The sequence below is a fragment of the Podarcis tiliguerta genome, assembly GCF_965153285.1.
Source record: "Podarcis tiliguerta genome assembly, chromosome: 7".
In the NCBI taxonomy this organism is placed as follows: Eukaryota; Metazoa; Chordata; class Lepidosauria; order Squamata; family Lacertidae; genus Podarcis; species Podarcis tiliguerta.
This window is the reverse complement of record NC_139540.1, coordinates 84,474,872-84,497,859: the sequence shown is the minus strand read 5'-3', so window position 1 is coordinate 84,497,859 and position 22,988 is coordinate 84,474,872. Positions and strand designations below refer to the sequence as shown.

General features: G+C 42.7%; 2 protein-coding genes across 2 annotated transcripts in view; both read left to right on the top strand.

Moving 5' to 3' along the window:
* Nucleotides 1-504: 504 nt before the first annotated feature.
* The window catches only part of LOC310682083 (uncharacterized protein), a 77,033-nt gene continuing 54,549 nt past the window's right edge, over nt 505-22,988 (top strand). The window contains exons 1-2 of the mRNA XM_083450325.1: nt 505-3,447; nt 7,013-9,416. Coding sequence (XP_083306451.1) covers nt 950-3,447; nt 7,013-9,416 — 4,902 coding nt within the window. The 5' untranslated portion in view covers nt 505-949. The remainder of the gene's footprint in view (nt 3,448-7,012; nt 9,417-22,988) is intronic.
* Nucleotides 16,091-18,761, top strand: LOC310681135 (protocadherin beta-16-like; the record flags this gene model as incomplete). Its single annotated transcript, XM_083448651.1, has 1 exon — nt 16,091-18,761. The coding sequence occupies exon 1, from the start codon at nt 16,317-16,319 to the stop codon at nt 18,759-18,761; it is 2,445 nt and encodes an 814-aa protein (XP_083304777.1). The 5' UTR covers nt 16,091-16,316.

The window sequence follows — 22,988 nt, the reverse complement described above, 5'->3', positions numbered from 1 at the left end:
CACAATTTAAGAAGGATGTTGACCATCTGGAATGTGTGCAGAGGAGGCCAAGCAGTGTGATAAAAGTTCTGGAAACCAAGCTTTATGAAGAACGGTTGAAGGAGCTGGGTATGTTTAGCCCGGAGAAGAGGAGACTAAGAGAAGATGACTGATAGCCATCTTCAAATATCTGAAGGGCTCTTACATGGAAGATGGAGCGAACATTCCAGAGGGTAGGACTGAACCGATGGCATCAAGTTACAAGAAAGGAGAGTCCAACGAAACATCAGGAAGACCTTTCTGACAGAGCTGCTCAACAGTCAGACTCCCTCAAGAGGCTGTGAGTTCTACCTTCCTGGGAGGTTTTTAAGCACAGGTTGCATGGCCATCTCTCATGGATGCTTTAGTTGAGATTCCTGCATTGCAGGGGGTGGGAATGGATGACCCTTGGTGTTGCTTCCAACTCAACAATTCTATGATTCCATGATTCTATCCCAAGGGTCAACTAGCCCAACCCCCTCCTGCGTGCAGGAAATATACATCTAAAGTGCCTTACTGACAACTCTGATATATAAAATACAGGTTATGAGAATACACCTTATGAAATATTATAAACATTGCTATAGAAGATTATATTAATACTGTTTGGAAAGTCACAAAGTCTATGGGAATCATATCATAGCTTGAGCACAAGGTGGTGCTATTACACAACACAGAACAAATACTCAAGGAGCAGCAATTGCTGTCTGAAGTCTGTAACCACCAGACAAAGGAATCTCAGCGAGAAAGGAAGCAGATCACCATTACAAGCAAATCTATAGAAATTTCATGTGGAAATAGGCACCACATCCACTTCTAGATTTAAAAATACGAAAGTTTACCTTGCAAACTTACAATGGACAATCAACTTTGGCAGTTGTCTTAGAAAGAATCATCACGTGTTTCAGATCTGAGAGAAGAGGCTGCGAATATGGAAATAAATCACAACAGCAGGCAAGTTGTGTCTTTTTTTCTATATCTCTGTGCATGTGTGGCAATGTGTGAGTCCTTTCGCTATTCAGTGGTGGAGGAAAAGAAAAGTGGATTTTTGGTGGCAAATGTGCTAAAAGATTTGAGAGTGGATTCAAAGGAGCTGTCTGCTCGGAGAGCGCGGCTGGTTTCTAAGAGCTCAAAGCAGTATTTCCAGCTGGATCCTCATTCTGGGGATGTGACAGTAAAGGATAAAATAGATCGGGAGTCCCTGTGTGGTCAGAATGAACCATGTATTCTACTGTCTGAAATTGTGCTGGAAAAGCCATTGCAGCTACACAGAATTGAAGTTCAGATAGAGGATGTGAATGATAATTCCCCAACATTTTCCACAAATCAAATCCTATTTCAAATATCAGAGCACATTCCAACAAATACACGATTCCCTTTGGAAACAGCTCAGGATTCAGACCAAGGAGAAAATGCTATCCAGAGCTACACCCTTAGTCCTAATGAACATTTTAGGCTGGATGTGCAAAGACAAACTGATGGTACCAACTATGCAGAACTGGTGTTAGAGAAACCACTAGACCGTGAGGTGAATCCACAGATTTCCCTTATTCTGTCAGCAGTTGATGGAGGGACCCCAAAAAGAACTGGAACAGTGCAAATTATTATTGATGTTCTGGATGCCAATGACAATGTGCCTCAGTTTGACCAATCTGTGTACAAAGTGACACTAATGGAAAACAGCCCATTGGATACGCTGGTCACAAGAGTTGAAGCCAGTGACAAGGATATCGGTGCCAATGGTCTCATCACTTACACTTTCAGCCAAGTGCCAGAAAAGGTGCTGAGATTGTTCAAGTTAAATAAACACAATGGAGAACTTATTCTCAAAGGAACACTTGATTATGAGGAAATTAGTAAGTATGAGATGCACATCAAAGCCACAGATGGAGGGGGACTTTCTGCTTACTGCAAAGTCATTGTAGAGATTGAGGATGAGAATGACAATGCTCCAGAGATTACCATAACATCCATCACCAGTCCCTTACCTGAGGACTCTCCCCCAGACACAGTGGTGGCCCTCTTCAGTGTCACAGACGTGGACTCTGGAGACAGTGGCAGAACTGCCTGCACCACTGAAGTCAACCTGCCATTTGTGCTCAAACCCACCGAGAACAACTATTACCAGCTGGTGACCCAACAGTCGCTGGACAGAGAACAAGCCTCTGAGTATAACATCACCATCACAGCCACAGACAGGGGCTCTCCCAGACTCACTTCCACAAGAATACTTCATGTTGAAGTGTCAGATGTCAATGACAACCCTCCTGTGTTTGAAAAGCCATTCTATGAAATGCTGTTAAGAGAAAACAATATTCCTGGTCTTCTGATCAATTCGGTCCGTGCTGTTGATCTGGACACAGCGCAGAATGCCAAAGTGACCTACTCGCTTTTGCCTGGGAAGGTGAAAGATGGCCCCACATCCTCTTACATCTCCATCAACTCTGAAACGGGGAACCTGTATGCCATCCGGTCTCTGGATTATGAGGAAGTACAAGATTTCCAGGTGATGGTGAGGGCTGTGGATTCAGGTTCCCCTCCACTGAGCTCAGAGGTTCCCATCCGCGTTCAGGTCGTGGATGAAAATGACAATGCCCCCTTCATCCTCTACCCTCTCCAGAATGGCACTTCCCCCTCGAATGACCTGGTTCCCCGAGGGGCAGAGACTGGCTACCTGGTCACCAAGGTGGTGGCTGTGGACAGGGATTCTGCGCAGAACTCTTGGCTTTCCTACCAGCTGCTGAAGGCCACAGAGCCGGGTCTGTTCACGGTGGGGGCCCAGAATGGAGAAGTGACCACCCTGAGGCCGGACAGCAACCGAGACAGCTTCAAGCAGAATCTGATTGTGGTGGTCCGAGACAACGGCCATCCTCCCCAGTCCACCTCTGCCACGCTCAGAATCCTTCTAGTGGACGGCTTCTCTGACCCTTATCTGAAAAGTGTGGCTCTCCCAAAGGAGGAAACCGTGGAGGAGGAAGACCCCAGCCTGACGATCATCTGCTTGGCTGCCATCTCAAGCATCTTTCTCATTTCTGTGGTGGCCTTTGTTGTAATCAAGTTGCAGAAACGTGAAAAGTTCACAGGAACCTACAACTCTGGAGCCAATTTCCCAGTGGGACCTGATTCCCAGGAGAACTCTGTGGATTCTGGTGCTGGATCTCTATCCCAGGCTTACAACTATGAGGTGTGCTTAGCTGGTGGGTCTCTGAACAGTGAGTTCAGGTTTCTCAGGCCCCTGTTTCCTGTTTTCTCTGTGGAGCCTCCTAACGCTCAGGTGAATCCAAGGAGTTCCAATGATTCTGAAGGAGTCCCCAGTCATGCAGGTGAAAGCCAACATATCCTCCAGGTGAGAGTACCATTTGAATCCCTTTTGTATGGTTTCATTTCAAACTGCATCTGCTACTTTCTTGATGAATATTATCCTTTGTTTCTTCCCGAATAAATGAAACATAACCTCAAGTATTCCTCTCAAAACATCAGAAATAATAGTTTCTTATTTTCTTCTGTTTGAGTACTATGTTGTATTTTCCATAAAAATATCGTATTGATCTTTCACATCATTCACATTATGTGATACCTTACTAGATGAGTTTATATATCACTATGAATCCTATTCCCTTTCTCTTCTCAATAGAAGTGGCCAGTCGATGACGTATTGCCAAAAAACTGAGAGGGATATAATAGGCTTTTTGGAGAAAATATACAATATTGCAACTGAGGGAGAACCTCCACGATTTATTTCTTTTGAAAAACTGCATATTGTTACAGTTCTTCTTTAGAAAATATATCTGCATAGTGCATTCTAAGATTACAAGATCTCCATGCTTACGGATGGCTCACAAAATGTCAGCATTTTAAAGTGCATTTATTCTAATATACACATTTTTGTTTACAATTTCCCTTAATATAATGCAATGTTTATGCATTTCTATTCACACTTTCCCTGATATGCACATTCCTGCACACATTTTTTGGAGAAGTATGGATTTCGAAGGACAGTTGCGTTTCAAGTCTCAAATAGTTTTTGGAAGTGTGGGTTAGGTGGTGAACTGAATTTCTCCCCCTCCCTTATGCTTAACAGGACTAAAACGAAGCAGACTGAAATACATGTAAGCAATGAGAGGTTTTCAACAAGCAAGCCTTCATCTTTATGGGCATATTATCATAATTTCCCCCAACATTTCCTGGGTACTTTCCTTGTAGCAAAATAATCTGCTATGAACAGAGTACCAGTAAAGCAAAGTCTTTTCTGTTAGGTATATTGCTATGTACTGAAGTTCTCACCCTGGGCCAGCAGGGGGATACTGTAGATAGTTATGCAAATAAGGGATCAAAAATGATGTTCAGTGATTGGATAGTTTTAGAAAATTGTTACAGTTACGCTGTACTGGAGCTCTATATAAGCAGGCTGACTGAACCCTTCAGCTCAGTTCTGTCCTGGCCTGTGAATAAACAAGAGCTGTTTGAAGAATCGCTGTGTTGTCTGATAAGTTCACCCACAACTTAACATATATCATTCAATGAGTATCCATTCGAAGAATACAGAATTGGTGGGGAGGCTTATTCGAGTTTCAGTCTGCAGACCATGAATATAAAATAGAGTGTAAAATGAAAAGTGCCTTTTGGACACCCCTTTTCTTTGTATTTGTGGCTTTGAGGATGGCAGCTCTCATTCCAAAATCAGAAGTAAAGGTAGAAGAGCTTCATAAACTCTTCATTTGCAAGACAACCATAGGATGAAAAACAACCACAGCAGTAAGAAAAGCAAACAAACAGTGCATTTTAAAATAAGGGAGTAACAAAATCCATGAACAGAAATAGCTAATAAATATAGACCAATTTGACTCAGAAGAACGCATCTTCCTTTTAATAATTGTGGCCTAGTTTTTATTGCTACAACAAGGAACTTGGCTATACTTTCCTCTCTTCTTAGGGTTGGAGTCTACCATTAAAACTGATATATAGAATTCCTCTGCATTTCCCAAATATAGAGAAAGTGTTGGTGAGATAAACTGGGATCTCATATCCCTATAAAATGCAGTATAGGAGAACATGAGCAGATGTTTCCACTGAACCATTTTTGCAAGGGCAAACTCTCAAGTGCCAAAGCAGCCTTGTAAGCTGACTTATACAAAGTCAGCGATATAACTGTTGATGCCAAAGCACCCAACCTAGCCACTGGAAATCACCTTTTGTATCTAGGGGTATTTAATATTTAAATACCAAACAAGTTGATAATTACTACTAGGTTGCAGACTAAGGTAAAGTGGTATGCAGACTCCTTTTGTCAGGGCTAATGAATTTTGCTAGTTAAGATCTTGAAGTCTGTGTTAACCCAAGTGGCAGCAGATGGGGTAGTGAATAGGCAGTGGTTTTAACACCATTGTTGTTGTTGTTAGCCAAAAACAGAAGTATTTATCAAACAAAGCCAGGGATAGGTAGCCCAAACCTGCTGAAGTCAAGATAAATATAGGCAAAGCTAGGAACTGATTGCTATTGTTTTCTAAGAACAAATACCTGCTTCGGTTGTAAGACTACATTGGAGACACATCTTGGAACACAGAAAAGTATTTCTTGGTTTCTCAAAGAAGTGGTTTGTGTTGTCTAAGGATTCATTAATCCCCAGCATTCAATCTTGAACTCCATACATAATCTTGGTAAACACCTTCAAAACTGAAGCTGTATGACGATTGCCTTTTGTATAGTATAACCTCAGTAGTGCAGCAAGACTATTCAGTGCAGACAATACAGTGTTTTGTATCTGATGTGACCGGGAAAACAATGGACCAAAAGTAATTCCAGTATTTAAAATTATTGACTTGTACTACTACATACATGCTCACTGACGGCTCATTTATATTTTTCTTTGGAAAAATAATCACTTTTTGTTTTATCATCGTTGACTGCCAACTGTTCTGTCTTGCCGTAGCTTGAGAATTTAGACTTCAGTCTTTTCAGATTAACCTAAAGTTGTGAAGGGTAGTACAGCATGATCTGTATATGAATGAATGAATCTTTATTTGCATCAGCCATCGGCCATCACAACAAAACAATACTCTATACATAGAATAGAAATAAAAAGTCTATTATATAAAATACATTTTGGGTTTTGAATCAGTAGTCAAATAGTGGATCTTATTCCATTTGCCCCAGCTAAAAACCTTGCAACCTTTTGCTGTCACCTGCTCATCTTGATCTGCCAAGAGAAAACACTATGGTAGTGGCTGGGTGACCCATAATGGACAATAAAAGAGGGGTCTTGTCTCTCAAGTCTTCATAAAGAGTGCAAGCCAGAAGGGCACCACCGATTCATTACTGCCATCTCCGCAGTGACATGATCTGTATATAGAACCAATGACATTTCTGTACCAGTCAATATAGGCAAGTGGTACACTTGAGCATATAGTTCAGGAAAGAGATCATTCAAATAAATATTAAAAAACAAAGGGGCTAGAAAACATCTCTGTTACCCCACATGCAGACCCTCCAAGTTTCCCTATTTTCAAGGAACAGTCCTGATTTAGAGAAACCATCCCGGTTTCTGATTTGATCCCAGAATGTCCCACTTTTCCTTAGGATGACCCTACTTTCATTGGAGAAATGTTGGCTGGTATACACATGCCATTAGAATGGGGTTCCTAACATCATCCTTGGAATTACATCTAACCTGAGCCTTTGAACTGCTGTATAGCTGCCTTTTTTTATTATTATTCAGCCACATGGTGGCAGCAGAGGCATATGTATTGACTGGAACTCAGGATTTTGTTCTGTGAAAAATCCCTCCGGAAAATCACAGGAATATTTGAAAGAAGAAGACAGCTAAGAAGACGGTCTGTGAGAAAATATATAACATTCAGTACAGCAAAGCCATCAGCACTGCAGCACCAAATTTACTTCCCCAACAACAGAGATGGTCACTGGATGAGAGTCAGAAAGTGTATATTTTGGCCAGAAATTGAAGAGGCAAACCTTGAACCATGGGAGACTGCTTCAGGAGAAAACAAGGTCTGTATCTTTTCCTTTTCCTTTGTCTTCCTGGAGCATTGTGTGTTTCAAGCCATTATTCTGTGGCTGAAGAAAAGAAAACTGGGTCTTTGGTGGCTAATGTGCTGGAGGATTTGAAATTGGGAACAGGGGAGCTCTCTGCTCGCAGAGCCCAGCTGGTGTCCAAAAGCGCTAAGCAATATTTCCACCTTGATACTCGCTCTGGGGATCTGTTCGTAAGTGAAAAAATAGACCGAGAAGCTTTATGTGGCCAGACTGATCCTTGCTTGCTTCTCTCACAAATTGTGCTGGAAAACCCATTAGAGCTCTACAGTATTGTAGTCAAGATAGAAGATGTGAATGATAATGTCCCCAAATTCTCAACAAAAGAATTTGATCTAGAAATTCCTGAGAATGTTCCTACAAATATGCATTTCCTCTTGGAATCTGCCCGAGACGAGGACCTGGGGAGAAATAACATCCAAAACTACACTCTCAGTCCCAATGAACATTTCCGCCTCAATGTTAAAAGTGATGAGGATGGAAGCAAGTATGTGGATCTCGTCCTGGAGAAGCCATTGGACAGGGAGAAGGAGCCACACTTTGGATTAACTCTCACAGCTGTGGATGGCGGGGAGCCACAGAGAACAGGCACAGTTCAAATAAATATTGATGTTCTTGACATCAATGACAATTCCCCACAGTTTACTCATTCTGAATATAAAGTAAGATTAAAGGAAAACAGCCCACAGGGCACTTTGGTCTTCAAATTGGAAGCTACAGATTTGGATTTTGGTTCAAATGCACAGATCACCTACTCATTTCACCGGGTGCCTGAAGTAATATACAATTTGTTTCACTTAAATGAAATCACTGGGGAAATCACTGTTTTAGGTCAAGTTGATTTTGAAAAAGAAACCAGGTATGACATGAAAATTAGAGCAACAGATGGAGGGGGCCTTTCAGGTCATTGCAAGGTCCTGGTAGAGATTGAGGATGTGAATGACAATGTCCCTGAAGTGTCCGTCATATCCATCACTGGCAGCATACAAGAAGATTCTTCTCTGGACACAGTGGTGGCCCTCTTCACTGTAACAGACCAAGACTCTGGTGATAATGGCAGAACTGTGTGCTCTGTGGAGACAAACCTTCCCTTTGCCTTAAAACGCACAATGGATAACTATTACCAGCTTGTGGTCCAAAGTCCCTTGGACAGAGAGAAGGTTCCGGAATATAATATCACCATCACAGCCGTTGACCAGGGCTCCCCCAGGCTCACTTCAACAAGAATTATTAACGTTCAGATCTCAGATATCAATGACAACCCTCCAGTATTTGAAAAGTCTTCATTTGAAATGCAGATACGGGAAAACAATATTCCAGGACTGCTCATTGGCTCAGTCCATGCTGCGGATCTGGACACCGAGAAGAATGCCAAGGTCACCTACTCCCTTTTGCCTGGGAAGGTCACTGATGGCCTTGTGGCCTCTTACATCTCGGTCAACTCTGAAAGCGGAAATCTGTATGCCCTCCGATCCCTGGATTATGAGCAGATCAAAGATTTCAAAGTGACGGTGAGGGCTACAGATGGAGGGTCTCCGCCCCTCAGCTCAGAAGTTACTGTCCGAGTCGTAATCCTAGACGAAAACGACAACGCTCCCTTCTTCCTCTACCCTCTTCAGAACAGCACATCCCCCTGCAATGAGCTGGTGCCCAAGTCGGTGGAGGCCGGCTACCTGGTCACCAAGGTGGTGGCTGTGGATGGAGATTCTGGCCAGAACTCGTGGCTTTCCTATGAGCTGCTGAAGGCCACAGACCCTGGTCTTTTCAGCATAGGAGCCCAGAATGGGGAAGTGAGAACCAGGAGAGCCCTGAGCGAGCGAGACACCAGCAAGCAGAGACTCCTGATAGTGGTCAGGGACAACGGGCTCCCTCCCCAGAGCAGCACTGCCATGCTCCATGTCCTTCCCGTGGGTGGCTTTTCGGATCCTTATATGAAGGCTGTGGAGGTCAGGAAAGAGGAGCACGAAGAAGATGGGACCTTGACCTTGTACTTGGTGATCTGCCTGGCTGCAGTCTCCTTTGTGTTCCTCGTTTGCATTGTTTCCTTTGCTGCCATCAAGATCTGCAGGAGGGATCCCAGGGAAAGTTTTATCGCTGCCCCTCCTCACTTCCCGCCTGCCAGACCCGACATCCCAGAGAACTGTGGCGATTCTCAGAGCGGGTCGCTTTCCAGGAGTTACCACTACGACGTGTGCTTAACCGGGGGGTCCTTGAGCAGCGAGTTCAGGTTCCTCCGGCCCCTCATTCCTGTTTTTTCTGTGGGGGAGCCAAACCTCAATGTGAACCAGACCCCTCCTTCTGCTTCCCAAGATATTCCTGATTCTTTGGAGAGCAGGAAGCCAATGGAACAGGTGAGAGAGATTAGTGTTTTTAATACAAATAGAAAAAATGCAATCGTCTTCTCGTTTATCTCCATATTATTCTGTGTTGAAATGATTCATAGTGGCTTGATTGAAAATTGGATTTGGAGTTTTTTTTTTGGGGGGGGGGAATTCACCCAGCACCTGCCATCTTTCTAGCTGGTTCAACTTTTCTATTCCCTACCTCCTCTTTCTTCCACCCATCACTTATTCAAGACAACTCTTTCGCATGTATCGTTGAGCTTTTATGTGAGCCTTTTTGCACATAACTGTTAGTGTATATAGATGCATGCATGAACCTTTATATGACCAGAGTTCCCAGATACCTATACACAATGTTTAGACATGCAGTTACATTAAGGGAGATCTATAATTCACACTTTTATTGCAGCTGTCATACTTGATGCATATGTAGTGGAACCATTCTAAGCTTTCAGTTGTATATTCTTTGAATCTTATGAATCTTTCCTGTCACTAATATGTGTGAGCACCTATTTGGTTTCATTTGAGCAAGAGGACTCTGACCCAAGCCAGTGTAAGCCACAAGGAAACATAGGAACATATTGACTCAGACTATTGGTCCATACAGCTCAGTATTGTCTACAGGCTACAATGACTGTCAGCCAGTTTTCAAGGCAGGGGTTTCTTCTCACCCTGCCTGGAGATGCCAGTGTAGATTGAACCAGGGACCTTCTGGCTACAAAGCAGGTGTTCTACCACTGAACTACAGCCCTTCCCCAAGATCTTCGGCCGGGTTTCTACCAGTCTCTCCTTTGTTTCCCAGGTAACTGCAGCACTGCCTGCACTGGACCCTCTAAAGATGCGAAAGAATTAGATAAAATATTGCTGTCTCCAAAGAATCACTTCCACAAAGTAGGCTGACATACCTCCATTCCCCTCAGGAAAATTGCACAATCCTTGCTCTCCAAGTAAAGTACTCTGAAACAAAGATTATCAGGAATGCGGACGAGTACTTGGGCAGTACAGCTGCACAAGACAGCAAAATCTAAATGAAAATTCTAGGCTGTGCTTGATCCCTAATATGAAGAGTCAAATATGATTGAATAATCTCACCTGCTCACCCACTCACATCTCGGTGGTCTCTGGTCCTTTCTTGGAAAATATGGAAATGTCTGCTGCCACAGACGTTATAAGAGGTATGATGATGAAATGCATACCTCTATGAGTTCAGAGCTACTTAAACTTGGAAGTCTCTCTCTAAAACATCAGCAGACATGGCACATTCATCTGACACGCAGGCAAAAGCAAATGAAAGTTTATTTATTCAATAATCACTCCAACCCAATGCAAACCATTCCTCTGGGTTCACTCTACATTTGGAGGATGGAATGGGATTATGCTGCTGGTTGTGACACTGACATCACTGTGTGCTTCTGGTCCATCTGCATCTCCTCCAGCCACAGTGCTGAAGGTCTGAAAATGGGCACCTGCACGTGGAATGGTGTGTGTGCTTAGGTGTTCCACATGACTTCAGATTTTGCTAGTGCAGGGTTCCTAATCATATGGGGACATAGATGGGTCCTGCTATGTAGCTCTGCTGGCTCCACCTTCTGACATCTTTCAAACGATAGATGGGGAAATATCTTTGACTCGGGATTTTTTCAAATCATCAGTAGGAATCTGCACAAACTTGTACTTTCCCAGTCTTAATTGAGAAGTGGGCTTTTTGGGAGGCCTCTTATTTTGCTTTATTTTTTCCATTTATTGTTATTGTTGAAATAATAATTGCAGCTGTAGGTAAGGAGCCACGTTTTATGTTGTTTTTATTTAGCTTTCCAGCAGTTTTATTTGGCTGTTGATTTCTCATATGAAATCATATTTATTTTTTCCTGATTGCCTCTTATGTAGACTGCTTAGAGGTGTCTTTTTATATTAAGCAGTGCCATTTTTAATCAATAAACAAACAAGTAAAAATAATGATAAGTAATTCCCAGGGGTGTTCTTGAGGGAATGCATATCTTGCCCCCATATTTCCCCCACACTGGGAATGATGCTACGTTGTTATGTAGTGTGATTCCGAGGTAGATTCTGTCCCAGGAAAGAAGCCAAGCTCAGCAGCAGTGAGCCCTCTTTGTTTTTGTGAAAGAAAGTCAGTCAGACAGACAAACTCTTATTCACCTTGAAAATGTAAGAAGCCCTCCATCATTGCTGAATATCTGCCTCCCCCCCCCCCCCCCGATTAATGGTGAAAATGTGTGGAGAGTGATAATCTATATTTAATTTTTTTTAAAAAAACTTCTCTGCATATTGTCTGGTGAGAGCAGACTAAATAATGGAGTTTCAGAGGTGGTGAGTGTTATGTACTGAAGTTCTCACCCTGGGCCAGCAGGGGGATACTGTAGATAGTTCAGGTCCACATATGCAAATAAGGGATCGAAAGTGACGTTCAGTGATTGGATAGTTACAGAAAATGGTTACTGTTGCGTTCTAGTGGAGCTCTAGATAAGCAGGCTGGCTGAACCTTTCAGTTCAGTTCTGTTCTGGACTGTGAATAAACAAGAGCTGTTTGAAGAATCGCTGTGTCGTCTGTGTCAACTTAACAGTGAGAGACTCACCACAGGGAATGGCTGAGACTGTGTCACGTGCAATTGTGCCCCCTGAATGAAGAGAGCAAGACAGGCACCTGATGAGGCAGGTGGTGGAAGCCTTCCGTCTGATAACCTAGGAGTTTAATGGTTAATACCAATTCTATGAAATGAATGGAGAGAAAAACGAGCTCCTAAAGGGCAGGGATGATCACTATTCCACATTGTTATTATTCTACAGTCAAAAAATAAGAAGAAAATATGAAATATGTTCTTGTATCTCTTTTACCTTTCTGCAAAAGCACAACATCAAGTAAAAAACAAATGAATATTTTTTTTAAAAAATATATTTTCAAATAAACAAAAAACCCTTTTCATATTGTGTATATCTGTTTTTCTGCAATTATTATGCCAGTGATCAGTGAAAAAACAACAAATCAAGATTTATTTATTTTTTAAGATTACTTTGTTTGCTCAGGATATGTGTCTCTACAAATATCTAAAACTTATTTTGATGTTCGGGGATGGAGATGCCAGGACTTGCTTCTGAAATGTGAGTGGCTGATGCTTGATGGGTGCTATTAGTGATTGTGAGGAGGTTACAAAAGAATTTAGAAATCCTGTCATTGTCAATTAAAGCGTGACAGAGTTTCACTTTAAATGAGGAAGTAGGGGATTTTGACTTGGCATGTAAAATAATTCTATAGCTCAGTCAGCACTCTGATAAGGAGTATAAATATATTTTAGAACAATTTAAAAATCTCTTGAGGACCCAGTAGTCCACTTTCACAACAGATTTTAAAGAAGATCAGAAGCAGAAGCTTTTTAGATTTGGTTGGAAAGTACACCAGCAATGTCCTTCGTTTTTCCAACTACAGCTCAAGGGAAAGCCTGCTATAGCAGATCCCACCAGTGCCACCAAAATGTAGCAGATCCCACTGCTGTATACTAATTATGTAACAGATACCACCACTGTATACTAATTGCGGCAGATCCCAACTACATACCCACTCTATAATATATATATTTCCAACCACCACAGGTTATCTTTTTGGATTTAGTGAGAGGGGGAAATTAGATACTTGGAGACACAGGCAGAAGTTGAACAAATGTGAAATATTTATTTAACAGAACAAAGTGAATAAAAAAAGGATGTATCAGCAGATAATCTTCTTTCAGTAAACATTTAACCTGTTAATAATAATACTCAATCTAATGGAGGTTAGCATTATTTCAAGTTATTTCACTTCAGTTTCTTAACTTAGTTGTTGCATGGGTGTTACAGCTTAATACATTGGTTCTTAAACAAGGTGGTACTTTCTGTCAGTCTTCCAACCTTTTATCAATCACAGTTGAAATACTTCTAGCAGTATAACACACGCAAGGGATCACCACACCCCTCTTAACTGGCTTGGGCTTCTTCTCTATCTAGAAGATCTCTCTCTTCCTGAGTGACACAAGTAGTCTGCATTCTCCTCCTGGATATTTCTCCTGGGTCAAACTCAGCCCTCTTGTTAACTCCTGTCTGAATACTTTCCCAAGAAACTAAACACTGTCTTCCAACCTAAGCTTAGAGATTCCTTTCTCTAGCTGTAGATATTTCCCTTTGAGTGGATGTTACACACGCGGATCAGAACCAACTCTCTAACATTACCTGCAGCTTTCTCTGAAACCAACTCTCCATCTCCATCTCCATCTCCATCTCCATCTCCATCTCCATCTCCATCATCTCCATCTCCATCTAACCACTCCCTCAGAAATGGCTCCTTTTATTCTCCACCCCCTCTGGCTTGCTGTCATGGTAGCCAATCAGAGAGAGGCTCCAGCCCTCTGGTGGAATTCTGAGGTACTGCACCACCAGACTCTGGTCTGGCTCTGCTGTCCATCACACCTGCCTCTGCCCTGAGCCATCTGCAGATGCTAGAAAACCCAGAAGAAGGGAAAGTATTTGTGGCAACTGCACATAATAGGTATCTAGTATGCCAAGCCAGTAGCTGTAGATGTCGTTTTTGATGGTGGCTAAAACATTGCTTCCCAGGAACAGCTCATGTCTAAAATAGATAGGGAGGAGAATGCTCCTGGCCACAGTTGTCTCCTGAGAATCAAGCAGGCTGGCTAGTGATGATAGGAGTTGTTGTCCAACAGATCTGGGAGGGTATCAGTTTGGTAAAGTGTGTTGGGATCTCCGAGAGGAAGCTGGGAGCTGCAGAATGCATGAACTCCTTGGTTGGCTTCAAAGTTGCAACTGAACTGCCCAAAGGACCACTTGTCATTCCTGAGCTGCAGTTTGGCTACCCTTGTAGTAGGAAAACATGAAGCGACTCTACCCACTTCCTGCAACGTCCTACCACCCACAGAAGACACAACGGTTTGCTGGTTATCTTTAAATTACTTATGGAGCATCAAGCATAAAGCATTGTGCATTTCCCCCTGTTTCTGAAGTTCAGGTGAGAGTGCCAAGCAGAATGTAGCCAAGGCAGCACTTTCCACAAAGAAGAGGGTAGTCTGTGCACCCAGGAGATCTGTGCAGTAAGCAGGTTTTTAAAAAGAGAGAGAAATGGGGGAGGGGGATTTCCCCACTCTCCCCCAGTAAAACTGTCCATGACTACACTGCATGACCTCAGTTGTTGCCATGCAAGAGCTTGCACAGTATATTTCAAAAAGCCACAGCACAGATGTCTGTCTGGGAAGTGGAACCCTGAGGAGCCAAAGCGGGGGACAATGATATTAGGAAACAGGGAGTGGGAAGCCAATGAGCACCCAGGAGAGGTGATGCAGCCAGAAGAAGCTACCAAGAGGTGGGACAGAAGGAAGAGATGATGATTATGAAGAAGAAGGAGAAGAAGAGGAGGAGGAGTTTGGACTTGATATCCTGCCTTTCACTCCCCTTAAGGTGTCTCAAAGCAGCTAACAATCTCCTTTTCCCTTCCTCCCCCACAACAAACACTCTGTGAGGTGAGTGAGGCTGAGAGACTTCAGAGAAGTTTGACTAGCCCAAGGTCACCCAACAGCTGCATGTGGAGGAGCGGGGAAGCGAACCCGGTTCACCAGATTACAAGTCCACTGCTCTTAACCACTACACCACGCAGGGTCCCTGTCGATGCAGGAATGACAACAGTTGCCAGGCAGGAGGAGGTGAAAAGTGAACAAGAAAGTGGATATGGTAGCTGAGGTGTAGCAGAACATGCTCCACAGCAAACTGAAGAAAAGAAATGGGAGACATAGAAGTGGGTGTGGAAGACTGAGCCAGAGGAGGGAGGAAAAAGACAGCCAGGGAAAGGAAAAATATTTGCTGGAGGCCCAACCTGCTATGGTTTTCCCAGTAGTGATGTATGGAAGTGAGAGCTGGACCATAAAGAAGGCTGATCGCCGAAGAATTGACGCTTTTGAATTATGGTGTTGGAGGAGACTCTTGAGAGTCCCATGGACTGCAAGAAGATCAAACGCATCCATTCTTCAGGAAATCAGCCCCAAGTGCTCACTGGAAGGACAGATCGTGAAGCTGAGGCTCCAATACTTTGGCCACCTCATGAGAAGAGAAGACTCACTGGAAAAGACCCTGATGTTGGGAAAGATGGAGGGCACAAGGAGAAGGGGACGACAGAGGACGAGATGGTTAGACAGTGTTCTCGAAGCTACAAACATGAATCTGACCAAACTGCGGGTGGCAGTGGAAGACAGGAGTGCCTGGCGTGCTCTGGTCCATGGGGTCACGAAGAGTCAGACACGACTGAACGACTAAACAACAACAACAACAACAACCTGTATGAATCACATTATGAAAATGCGCCTCCTCTCTGAACAACTGTACAGATACCTGCAGCTGAGGATTATACTTCGTGCATCTAATGAAGAAGACTTTAGTCCACAAGGACTCATGCCATAATAAAACTTGATAGTGTTTAAGGTGCCACGAGACTCAACAGCAGGAAAAGTGACAATCATTAATGACTACCTCAATGGATTTTGATAAGTCTATGATAAGACGCAAGAAATATATTAAACATTGCAAACCTACAGAACCATTTATGGGAGATGTACCATATTTCGAGCACAAGGTGGTGCTATTACACAACACAAAAGAAATAGCCAAGGACCAGAAACTGATCTCCAGAAGGCCTGTGTCTGTGAGACAAAGGAATCTCAAGGAGAAAGACACCACACAATCTTCATTACAAGCAAATATTTAGAAATTGTGGGTGGAAAAGGCACCATAACCATTTCTAGATTTAAATACAGGATAAAGGATTTGTCTTGCAAACATACACTGGACAATCAACTGTGGCAGTTGTGTTAGAAAGAATCACCCTGCATTTCAGATCTGACTGGAGGTGAGGCTGGGGGAATGGAAATACTTCTCAACCTCAGGCAAGTTATGTTTATTTCCTTATATCTCTGTGCATGTGTAGCCATGTGTGAGTCTTTCCTCTATTCAGTGCCAGAGGAAAAGAAAAATGGATTTCTGGTAGCAAATGTGCTGAAGGATTTGAAAGTGGATGCAAAGGAGCTGTCTGCTCGGAGAGCCCACCTAGTCTCTAAGAGCTCAAAGCAGTATTTTCAGCTGGATCCTCATTCTGGGGATGTGACAGTAAAGGACAAAATAGATCGGGAGTCCCTGTGTGGTCAGAATGAACCATGTATTCTACTGTCTGAAATTGTGCTGGAAAAGCCATTGCAGCTACACAGAATTGAAGTTCAGATAGAGGACGTGAATGATAATTCCCCCAAATTCTCTAAAAATCAATTCCTTCTTGAAATACCTGAGCAGACTCCTGTGGATATCAGATTCCCTTTGGAGAGAGCAGAAGACCCAGACAAAGGAAAAAATGCTGTTCAAACCTACACCCTTAGTCCTAATGAACATTTTAGGCTGGATGTGCAAAGTCACAGTGATGGTAGTAAACATGCGGAATTGGTGTTAGAGAAACCGCTAGACCGTGAGGAGAATCCACAGATTTCCCTTATTCTGTCAGCAGTTGATGGAGGAATCCCAAAAAGAACTGGAACAGCACAAATAATCATTGATGTTCTGGATAACAATGATAACTTGCCTCAGTTTCCACAACTTGAGTACAAAGTGAAACTAAAGGAAAATAGCCCATTGGATACACTAGTCACAAAAGTGGAAGCCACTGACAGGGATTTTGGTTCCAATGCTCACATCACTTACTATTTCAGCCAAGTATCAGAAAATGTGTTGAGATTGTTCAAGTTAAATAAACACACTGGAGAACTTACTGTTACAGGGACAATTGATTATGAAGAAAACACAAATTACGAGATGAAAATCAGAGCTACGGATGGAGGAGGTCTTTCTGCTTACTGCAAAGTCATTGTAGAGATTGAGGATGAGAACGACAATGCTCCAGAGATTACCATCACATCCATCACCAGTTCCTTACCTGAGGACTCTCCCCCAGACACAGTGGTGGCCCTTTTCAGTGTCACTGATGTGGACTCTGGAGACAGCGGCAGAACTGCCTGCACCACTGAAGTCAACCTGCCATTTGTGCTCAAACCCACAGAGAACAACTATTACCAGCTGGTGACCCAACAGCCACTGGACAGAGAACAAGCCCCTGAATATAACATCACCATCACAGCCAGGGACAGGGGCTCTCCCAGACTCACTTCCACAAGAATACTTCATGTTGAAGTGTCAGATGTCAATGACAACCCTCCAGTCTTTGAAAAGCCATTCTATGAAATGCAGTTAAGAGAAAACAATATTCCTGGTCTTCTGATCGGTTTCATCCATGCTGTTGATCTGGACACAGCGCAGAATGCCAAAGTGACCTACTCGCTTTTGCCTGGGAAGGTCAATGATGGCCCCACATCCTCTTACATCTCCATCAACTCTGAAACGGGGAACCTGTATGCCATCCGGTCTCTGGATTATGAGGAAGTGAAAGATTTCCAGGTGACGGTGAGGGCTGTGGATTCAGGTTCCCCTCCACTGAGCTCAGAAGTTCCCATCCGCGTTCAGGTCGTGGATGAAAATGACAATGCCCCCTTCATCCTCTACCCTCTCCAGAATGGCACTTCCCCCTCAAATGACCTGGTTCCCCGAGGGGCAGAGACTGGTTACCTGGTCACCAAGGTGGTGGCTGTGGACAGGGATTCTGGCCAGAACTCTTGGCTTTCCTACCAGCTGCTGAAGGCCACAGAGCCGGGTCTGTTCACGGTGGGGGCCCAGAATGGAGAAGTGACCACCCTGAGGCCGGTCAGCAACCGAGACAGCTTCAAGCAGAATCTGATTGTGGTGGTCCGAGACAACGGCCATCCTCCCCAGTCCACCTCTGCCACGCTCAGAATCCTTCTAGTGGACGGCTTCTCTGACCCTTATCTGAAAAGTGTGGCTCTCCCAAAGGAGGAAACAGTGGAGGAGGAAGACCCCAGCCTGACTATGTATCTGATCATCTGCTTGGCTGCCATCTCAAGCATCTTTCTCATTTCTGTAGTGGCCTTTGTTGTAATCAAGTTGCAGAAACGTGAAAAGTTCACAGGAACCTACAACTCTGCAGCCAATTTCCCGGTGGGACATGATTCCCAGGAGAACTCTGCGGATTCTGGTGATGGATCTCTATCCCAGGCTTACAACTATGAGGTGTGCTTAGCTGGTGGGTCTCTGAACAGCGAGTTCCGGTTTCTCAGGCCCCTGTTTCCTGTTTTCTCTGTGGAGCCTCCTAACACTCAGCTGAATCCAAGGAGTTCCAATGATTCTGAAGGAGTTCCAAGTCATGCGGGTGAAAGTCAACATATGTTTCAGGTGAGAGTACCATTTCAATGATTTAATTTCAAATATTTCTCCCTCTAGTTTGATAATAAGTTTTATTAAATTTTCAATTTTACATTTCCAAATAAACATTTAAAATATCCCATGTCTTCCCTTCTCCTTCCATGATTCATTTTTTATATCATACACCCCTGTTTTACTATAAGCATTTGAGGCATCTGATCAAGGTCTGTATTTTAAAATGAGCTTAAAAATATATTTGCAAATGTTTGTAGGTTTCATGCCAGGCAGAAACCAGCTGGCTAAGTACTCTGGCAGTGTTTATCTTCCTGCTCTCCTGGACAAGCCCCCCCCCCCCCCCTGATTAATAGCAGTAGCAGGAGACACGTTTCTCAAAGTTGTAAAAGGGAATCACAGGCTGGGAGCAAAGGTTATACTGACCCTACATATTACAGAATACAATCAAGCTGCCAAAACACTAATTAAGAGTTGGTAAATAGTAAGATTTATTGTTTAACAGAAAATAATACCATGTGCCTCCCATCAGACTCTAGCCATATTTTCCTAAGGTTAAAGGGCAAAGAGCTAATGGGAAAAACAGCTGGCTGGGAAAGGGGGGTGTAAAATGAAGAATTTAATACCATGAGCCATTTGTTTTAGCCATTTGTTTTGAAGGGGCAGCAGGGGCAAAAGGTGATCTGGTAATTAAGGTGCCTTGTCGAGGCAAATGTAAGATATATGGCTACTTGGCTGCCATTTATGGATAGAAGGAAATATAGCTCTTTGTCTCCCATAAAAGGTAATAGGAAATGGGTGTATCTTTTATGATTGGTTCTAGCAAACAGCCAATAGGAATTTCAGCCAGGCTGATTGGACAGAGGCAGCCAAAGGAGGAGCAAGGGGGCTGGGCCATCAGGGCTGGAGGGGGCAGAGCTTTGGTAACCATATACCACTGTGCCTATCATTTATTTGTCTGACAAATAAATTATTATTTTAATTTCTCTATTGCTGCGTTGAATATTTCATTCCAGCTAAGCATTAACCACAAGCAGGGTGCTACACATTCAAATAAGTTTTCCACTTTTACCTCCATCAAAAATTATTTACTCTATTGTATTAATCTTAGTGCTGCCAGCATTAGCAGTCATTTTTCTTATATTCAGTAAACGTTTTCCACTCTTCTTTAGTGTATGTTCTTATTGCTCTCTTATTCTATGTGTTAAATCTGCATGTTCTGCATATCCTGTCAACTTAGGTTGCCAATCCTCTTCAGATGGGACCTTGCTCACTTTCCATTTTGGGGCTAATAAAGCACATACCCTAATTGTTGCATACATAAATAACCTTTTCCGACACCTAGGAATTTTATTTTGGGTTTTCCACAACAAAAAGTACTCTGGTGTGTTTTTTTGGGGGGGAAGTAGTTTTAAACATTTTTTCCAATTCATTATAAATCATTTCCCCATATACTTTTACCTTTTTACATGTCCAACACATGTGAAAAAAACTTCCCTCCGTTTCTTTACACTTCCAACATGTACCACATGTACCACGGACCACAATTGTTGCATACATAAATAACCTTTCCCGACACCTAGGAATTTCAGTCAACAAAAAGAGGAAAGTAGTTTTAAACATCCCCCCCAATTTATTATAAATCATATATACTTTTACCTTTTTACATGTCCACCACCCATGTGACAAAATATTCCCTCCGTTTTTTTACACTTCCAACATGTATTTGATTCTGATTTATAAATCTTAGCCAACTCGGAGTTTGAAACTCTTCCGATTTCTATTCTATTCAATTTTACCTGTTTCCTTGTATTCTGTTATTGTTGTTTCTTTCCTTGCAGAGAGGGTTGTAAACTGTTGTATTAATATTGTGGTTTGATGTGCTATAGATCATCTTCATAACATTTTTAAACCCTCTATATGGGAGGAGAATTCCAGATACTTTATTCGGCTATAAGCCCACAAGGTAAAACCAGTCAATAAATAAAATAAAATAGCATTTTATATTCTAAAATATCAACTAAAATGTTTCAATGCATAATCTCCTTCACGTTACGTACCATCTCTAGATATACCATATTGTGGCAGGTTGCTTCCATATGACCTGTTTATTGAATATCCATTCTTACTACTTTTTAAAAAAAAGAAATAAACTTATAAAGGGGGGAGGGGAGGAATGAGTAAAAAGGAACAGCTGTGTATATAAATTGATATGGTATTATTATGCTAATACTTATGTAGATATTAATAGCCTGCTACATTCTCTGTGTGCAGGCCATATGGCACCAAGCAAAAGTTATCATACACTTTCCTGTCACTTTCGTTATTGCAAAATTTTTGATGCGGGGGGGGGGGGGGGGGGCAGGGAGGGAGGTTGTTCCACAAGAGCACCATATGTATCCTGAATTTCTCTGTATGAGATTGAATCCCATGCACAACAATGTAGAACAACCGCAGAAGAAAGCACTTTTTATGATATCTGCAATCATTCAAGTGTAAAAGAGGCATTTCCTATGAATAAATAGGTCTTCTCTTAATAGAGAAACAGTGAATCTGAACCTTTCCTGTTCAGTATAATGTGCACTGCATTCAGTGTTATTTACTGAATCTTAGTGGCTTTTCTTTGCTCAGCCACACGGTGGTAGTACAGGCAAAGACATGGGCTGGAATTCAGAATCTTGTGAAGGAACTCACAGGAAGCCATGAGCAAAAAGGTGGCTGGAACAAAGGACGGGTGGCTTTCATATGCGATAAAGAGATAACATACAGCACAGCAAAGCCATCAACACGGCAGCATCAAATTCCTTTCTACAGCAGCAGAGATTACCATTGGATGATTGTCAGAAACTTCATATTTTGGCCAGACATTGAAGGGGCAGATTCTTGAGCCATGGGAGACGGCTACAGAAAGGAACAAGGTCTGTATTTTTTGCTTTTCCTTTGCCTTCCTGGAGCACTGAGTATTTCACTTCACTATTCTGTGCCTGAAGAAAAGAAAAGGGGGTCTTTGGTGGCTAATGTGCTGGAGGATTTGAAACTGGGAACAGGGGAGCTCTCTGCTCGCAGAGCCCAGCTGGTTTCTAAGAACACTAAGCAATATTTTCGTATGGATACCCATTCTGGGAATTTGTTGATAAATGATAAAATAGACCGAGAAACATTATGTGGCCAGACTGATCCTTGCTTATTACAGTCTGAAATTGTGTTGCAAAATCCCTTAAAAATCTACAGCATTGAAATCAAGATAGAAGATGTGAATGATAATGTCCCAAAATTCTCTAAAAAGGCATTCGATCTGGAAATTCCTGAAAATTTCTCACCAAATACACATTTCCCCTTGGAATCTGCCCAAGACGAGGACCTGGGGATAAATAACATCCAAAACTACACTCTCAGTCCCAATGAACATTTCATGCTTAGCATGGAGAGCAACAAAAATGGAAGGAAATATGTGGATCTTGTCCTGCAGAAGCCATTGGACAGGGAGAAGGACTCACACTTTGGACTGACTCTCACAGCTGTGGATGGAGGGGAGCCACGGAGAACAGGCACAGTTCAAATAAATATTGATGTTCTTGACATCAATGACAATTCCCCACAGTTTACTCATTCTGAATATAAAGTAAGGTTAAAGGAAAACAGCCCACAGGGTACTCTGGTCTTCAAAGTGGAAGCTACAGATTTGGATTTTGGCTCAAATTCTCAGATAACGTATTCATTCAACCGGGTACCAGAAGAAATATATGATCTGTTTCACCTAAATGAAATCACAGGGGAAATGACTCTTTCTGGTCAGCTTGATTATGAAAAAGAAACCAGCTATGACATGAACATCAGGGCAACAGATGCTGGCGGTCTTTTGGGACACTGCAAGGTCCTGGTAGATGTCGAAGACGTGAATGACAATGTCCCTGAAGTGTCCATCATATCTATCACTAGTCCTTTGGCAGAGGATTCTCCCCTGGAGACACTGGTGACTCTCTTCACAGTCACAGACCGAGACTCCGGAGACAATGGCAGAACCATGTGCTCTGTGGAGATAAATCTTCCTTTTATGTTAAAACTCACTATGAATAATTATTACCAGCTTGTGGTCCAAAGTCCCTTGGACAGAGAGAAGGTCCCGGAATATAATATCACCATCACAGCCGTTGACCAAGGCTCTCCTAGGCTCACTTCAACAAGAATCATTAATGTTCAGATCTCAGATGTCAATGACAACCCTCCAGTATTTGAAAAGTCTTCATGTGAAATGCAGATACGGGA